Source organism: Propithecus coquereli, unplaced genomic scaffold (genome assembly GCF_000956105.1).
Source record: "Propithecus coquereli isolate 6110/MARCELLA unplaced genomic scaffold, Pcoq_1.0 Scaffold202, whole genome shotgun sequence".
Lineage (NCBI taxonomy): Eukaryota > Metazoa > Chordata > Mammalia > Primates > Indriidae > Propithecus > Propithecus coquereli.
In genome coordinates this window covers 3614303-3620513 of record NW_012145190.1, presented here as the reverse complement: position 1 = coordinate 3620513, position 6211 = coordinate 3614303, and the positions used below count along the sequence as shown (strand labels likewise).

At 37.9% G+C, this 6211-nt stretch overlaps 2 protein-coding genes across 2 annotated transcripts; one reads left to right on the top strand and one right to left on the bottom strand.

Moving 5' to 3' along the window:
- Nucleotides 1–1519: 1519 nt before the first annotated feature.
- Nucleotides 1520–2503, top strand: LOC105809986 (olfactory receptor 5M11). Its single transcript, XM_012643894.1, has one exon. The coding sequence runs from the start codon at nt 1520–1522 to the stop codon at nt 2501–2503; it is 984 nt and encodes a 327-aa protein (XP_012499348.1).
- Nucleotides 2504–5546: 3043 nt separating this feature from the next.
- Nucleotides 5547–6209, bottom strand: LOC105809984 (olfactory receptor 1020-like; the record flags this gene model as incomplete). Its single annotated transcript, XM_012643893.1, is given in 1 exon segment — nt 5547–6209. A coding segment is annotated over 1 exon segment (663 nt), but the record flags the coding sequence as incomplete, so codon positions are not given.
- Between the last annotated feature and the right edge of the window lie 2 nt (nt 6210–6211).

Genomic DNA, 6211 nt, shown 5'->3' with positions numbered 1-6211 from the left:
TATAAGTTGGCAAATTGATCTCACTGATACAGCCATTTATTCAACTAATGGTTAATGTGTAGCTACTATAATTCAAGAGTTGTCCGAGTTCTAGGGATATGGCAAAAATAATGTTCCTGCCCTCATATGGCTCACATTCTAACAGAGGGGACACCAATAAACACATAAATAAATAATTTCATAAGTGATAAATTCTAGGAGGAAAAATAAATCATGATTAACAATTCAAGAGTCATTTGGAATACAGCTTACCTAGACAAGTGAGCAGGCAATGGCTTTCAGAGATTAAGAGAGAGATGTAAATGAAGCAATGGAATGAGTCGCTAAAAATCTGGGGAAGGAATATTCTAGGCAGAGGGAACTGTGTGTGCAAAGGCCCTGACTGTGGATGTGCTCAGCATGATCAAGGAACAGCTAGAAGGTCAATGTAACAGGAGAAGAAGGACTGAAGAACAAGCGGTAGGAGAAGAGTTTGGGGGCAGGGGAGACATCATATAGGTCTGTGTATATCTTGCTAAGAAGTTTAGATTTTATCCCAAGGGTGATGGGAAATCTTGAATTATATTATCAAGTCAGTGACACGCTGTGATTTATGTTTACAAAATATCACTGGCTTGCATTGCAGAATAGAGACTGTAAGTATGAAAGAATGGAAACTACTACAGTAGCTCAGACAAGAGAGAATTTTATCTTAGACCTGACTGCTGGCAGAGAAAATGCTGACTGCAGTGTTGCAATTAAGTATGAAATATTTTGAAGATAGAACTGACAAGACTTTTTGATGATTCAGATATAAGATGTTAAGTCAAGTGTGTGAGATAAGCTAAAATATAAATATGCAATATGAAATATTGGGATATAATGAGATAAAAAGAGATTTATGAGATAAAAGTACATATTAGGTGAAAAAACAATCCAAATGATCAGTTGTTAATTTGGAAAAAAGGGAAATTAAGGTTGAAAGAATACCAAGGGACCGTTAGATGCTTACTGCTGTTGGAAAGTAAGAAATGAGGAAGAAACTGAGCTTGAACGTATATACAAAAGACTTTCAAGAAATACGCGGTCTCCCAATTTACAGAAGGTTCACCTTTGCAGGCAATGATGGAACCAGTCTAGAGGGAGTCACTCATTCACCCCATTCCCAGATCAAGTATTTGTGTCATAATCAGACTATGGCTGTAGCCATTTTTGAGGATCAGGGGTCCTGATTCTATAGTCTAATTAGGGACATCAATGAGCTGAGTCAAATCCCATGTGTGTTAGCAGAGCAGAGGTGGGAGTTGCAAAACAGCCAGCGCAGTATAGTGCATAGACTTCACAATCTTTTGTATTGTTTACTTTAACCAGTACCACAAACCACTTGAAGGCATCTACTGAAATCTTCCATCTCTGAGGGGAGATAGCCTTTGTAATCTTATTTTCAAAACCAGTTTGTTTGATTTTGACTATTCTTGGATTGCATATAATTTATTTTTCTTTTTCTTTCTGACATATTCTTCTTTTCTAACTAGAGAATATGAAGACCAAGTTAGATCCCAGACACAATGGCACTGAGGCAACCGAGTTTATTCTTCTGGGACTGACCAGCTGGCCCGAGCTGCAGCCCATCCTTTTTGTGGTGTTTCTCCTGATTTACCTCATCACCCTAACCGGGAACTTTGGGATGATTTCAGTAATCAGATTGACTCCCCGGCTGCAAACTCCGATGTATTTCTTCCTCACCCATTTAGCATGTGTGGATATTTTTTACTCCACTAATATCTCTCCCCAGATGCTCGTTAATTTCTTATCTGAGAAGAAGACCATTTCCTACACTGGGTGTCTGGCCCAGTGTTTTGTTTTTGTGACTCTGCTCCTTACGGAGTATTACATGCTTGGAGCCATGGCCTACGACCGCTACATGGCAATCTGCAAGCCCCTACATTACAGCAGCAAAATGTCCAGGCCAGTTTGCATCTGCCTGGTGACTTTCCCCTACCTCTGGGGGTCCATGGTGGGCACAATGCAAGTAATACTGACCTCTCGCTTGTCCTTTTGTGGCCCCAACACCATCAATCATTTCTACTGTGCTGACCCACCCCTCTTAATGTTGACATGTTCTGACACTTACATAAAGCAGACAGCCCTGTTTGTGTCCGCAGGGATTAACCTCACAGGTTCCCTGCTCATCATCCTCGTCTCCTACATTTTCATTTTCATCACCATTATGAGGATCCGTTCCAGCGAAGGGCAGCGCAAAGCCTTCTCCACTTGTGGCTCCCACCTGACAGCTGTCACAATGTTCTATGGGTCCCTATTCTGCATGTATCTGAGACCAGCAAATGAGAGATCTGTAGAGCAAGGAAAAATTGTGGCAGTGTTTTGCATTTTTGTGAGTCCCATGCTGAATCCATTTATATATAGCCTGAGAAACAAAGATGTGAAACAGGCTTTGAAAAGAGTGTTTATGAGAAATCTTGGTAAAATGGAGCAAAGTTCAATATCTACAGTCTCCCAATAAAAACAAAAAAATGAGTCTTAAAATAATCAAAAAGTACCCCCCATTGGTTCTTCTGAAATGCAATTCTCTGGAATAAACAATGTTTTTTATATTCATAGCTTGGGATCAAGTGAAAGTCTAATGGAAATAATGAATGTTAAATTTGTTTGAAAGTGATGATTGATAGGAAACACAGCAACAGAAGTCAACTGTTTATGATTGAGCAGGGTCATGTGTTTAGAATTTATTTCTACTTGATTAGTTAGCCAATAAGTTCTTCCTTTTACTTCCTGGGTCATCAATATTGAGCATCTCTTAGCTACTCTCAACAGCAAAGTGAAACGATTTACAATATATTTCCTGAATAAGAAAATGATTTACATTCATGTGATATGTTACATAATTTCTTTAAGTGAAAGCTGATTATCTTCTCAAAACAAACTCATATTTCTAATTTCAGATGCCTTGGTGAATTTTTATATCTACTTATCTTGAATTTAAAACAATATCTACCTTATGATTTCAACAAAGAACGTAATACTTTACAGGTTTTCTTGACCCTGTGATATGTTTCATTAATTTTCTTCAAACAAAACAGATTATTTTCTTAATGGGAGATACCCGTTCTTGATTTAGAAACAAATTTTGCCAAATTTTTGGATGTCTCTTAATTTTAAATACAGACATACCTTGGATATAGTGCAAGTTTGGTTCCATACGGAATTTTGTTTAACAATCGATTCAATTAGAATATACAGAAAGTTAACTAGTTTATCTTTTTTTCTCTTTTCTTTGCTTCCAATATAAAGAAAACTTGAATTAAGAAAAAAAAAGACGAAGAAGGAGAAAAGGAGACGGAGGAAAAACTGTTAGATGAAGAGTTTTAAGTAGTGAATAGCGGGTCAAAGCAAATACTTGTGGGCCTTCTCTATGCAGATATGGCCCCACGGAGGTTTTACCCAGGCTCGTGGGAAAGTTTCTTGTCTAAATCCTGTCCATCACACAAACTCCACACTCCTAGACAATCAGGCATACTGAAGGATCAGTATAATAAGTAAAGACGATGTTTGTATGTTAGTTTGGCAGTTTGACAGAGGCAGCAAGGAGAAAACACATGAAGTCCTCAAATCTAGGAAATATTGAAAAATCAAAGAAGCAAGAGCTGCTTTTTCAATGTTACAGTCTAAAGCGCACTGTCATATTTTGTTTCCTGATTTTTTTCCTGATCCTCCACTACATAAGGAGGGTCTAGCTGCTAGTTTATTCCAAATAGTCATGTGTAACTATCACATACATACTAAGAAACTTCTGATTCCTGGTTTTGTTTTTAAAGATATTAGAATAAATAGATAATCAGCAGATTGAGTAAAATAAAATGTATTGACACACTGCTAGTTGGGGGAATGCTGACCATTTCATTATGTGAAAAGTAATCTCAAATCAACCATTTTCAATATAATATCAGATAGCTTTGCACCCAATGTGTGAAATACTGGCCATACTTATACTTCTCTGTTAGCAGAATTCCATGCTGGAAGAATAGAACATTGCCTATCAACACCGTGATAGACAAAGTTGTAAACATGTATTTTAAAAAGGAACCCCAAAATTGCATCATATGAGAATACATCCAATCCATCAACTAATAAACAGTAATTTTTGGAGCTCTAAACAGTATACAGCATTCACTGCCTAGACTTAGAATTTGTTAATGAACAGAGCAATGGGCAGGGAAAGAATTTAATTTTACTGAATAAATATACAGTGGACTGTAGTCACTATGATAGAGCAAGATTTCTTCTGGTAATTCACGCCCCCACCCCTGTCATCAACATACACACATACACAAATACACGCATACCACGCACCATATGATTCCAATGGGCATTTGGGCCATTTCAGGCAAGAACAGTTCTTCCTAAAAAGAAACAGCCTTGCCTGTAATGCAGTCATTTTAAGTGTATTTAACCATGGGTACACCATGTGGAACGCCTGAGCACAAGAATAAACTAATGGATAATTTGAGAAAGGAAGTTGGGGAGGAGAGAGACGGAGAGAAGGAGAGACACCTGGCAACACTAAGGCTAAGTCCTCATTGCAGGCCTATGTTAGCTTGAGTTAACTTTCTTTCCCTTCATGTAAAAAGGCCAAATACTCTATGAGTATAGGTTGACATCACATTTACTTTATGTAAAATGAAAGATACAGGATACGGAATATCGGTTTATTGAAATGTTTAGTTTCAAAGGAAATAGGACAAGCTACTCTAAAAAGAATAAAACGTTATCTCACAGATAACCCAATTAGATATAAGAGGACTTTCGATTTCTAACATTGAATTTTTAAAGTTGTGATTATTGAATATTTTCAGCTCCAGATACCAGAAGCAACATTTTGTCTTCCATCACCTTGTGCCTTTGATTGGAATGATTGTTTCTTAATTTTAAAACTTTTATTGATGGCCTACTATGAAGGCATGGAGATAGATAGATATAAATAGGTTTCTTTTCTACCAGAGCTCTCAGATTGTGTTAACAAATGCAACATTGTATCATGATTTGTTTTTGTAAGAACTTACTCGAGTTGCATTATCTATAGAATATACAAGAAAATGCATGTGTAACTCTACACTTTGGGAAGAGCAAAGGAGATAATATTTGGGCTGTGTCTTGAAATACGAAAGTTTCTCCAGAAAAAAACAATGACAGGATGGACAAGACCATTAGTTGAGCAAGAAAATCATGCGTTCATAATGCAAAGTCTGAAAGGCAAAGTAACATAGGATAAAATTAAAAGATTTGGGTTTGATTTATCACCAAAAACACTGAAAGCAAAGTTATTCCTTACGTACTTTTAATTGACCACTTTTCTATTTACATGACCATTAGTCTTTCAACGAAGACTATGTGCTAGATTCGTACAAACTATATTTTATGCAATCCACACAAGTTGAAAACATTTATCGTACACGTCTATGGTCGCTGTCTGTAAAGAAAATCTAGCCATGCTAAGGAGACATCTCTGTAAGTTCCCCTAGATCCTAAAACCCCATGGTTTGATGATTCTAAGTAGAGAAGTAAAAAGAGGATGTTTGAAAAATTCTGCTTGAGGAAACTTTGACCTCCTTGTTTCTCAGACTGTAGATGAGAGGATTTAGCATGGGGATGACCACCGTGTAAAACACAGACACTACTTTGTCTTCATCCCTTGAGTAGCTGGAGCTGAGGTGCAGATACATGAACAAGATTGTCCCAAAGAAGATGGTGACCGCCATCAAGTGGGAAGCACAGGTGGAGAAGGCTTTGTACCTCCCTTCTGCAGAATGAATCGTCAAGATGGCAGCAAGGATGTAGAGGTAGGAAACCAGAATCATCAGGAGGCAGCTCAGTTAATTAAAAATGGCAAAAGCAAAGATGACAACCTCATTGATGTGTGTGTCAGAGCAAGAGAGTTTCAGGAAGGATGGAGTGTCACAGAAAAAGTGGTTGATGATATTTGAGCAGCAGAAAGACAGCTGGAAGGTGAAGCCAGTGTGAATGGTAGCATTTATAAAGCCTTCAAGATATGTAGCCAACACTAGGAGGGCACTGAGGTGGGGGGACATCAGGACTGTGTACAGGAGAGGCTTGCAGACGGCCACATAACGGTCATAGGCCATCACGGCCAACAGAAATCCCTCAATGCCAGCAAAGGAGCCAAAGAAGAAGAATTGAGTGGCACATTCATTAA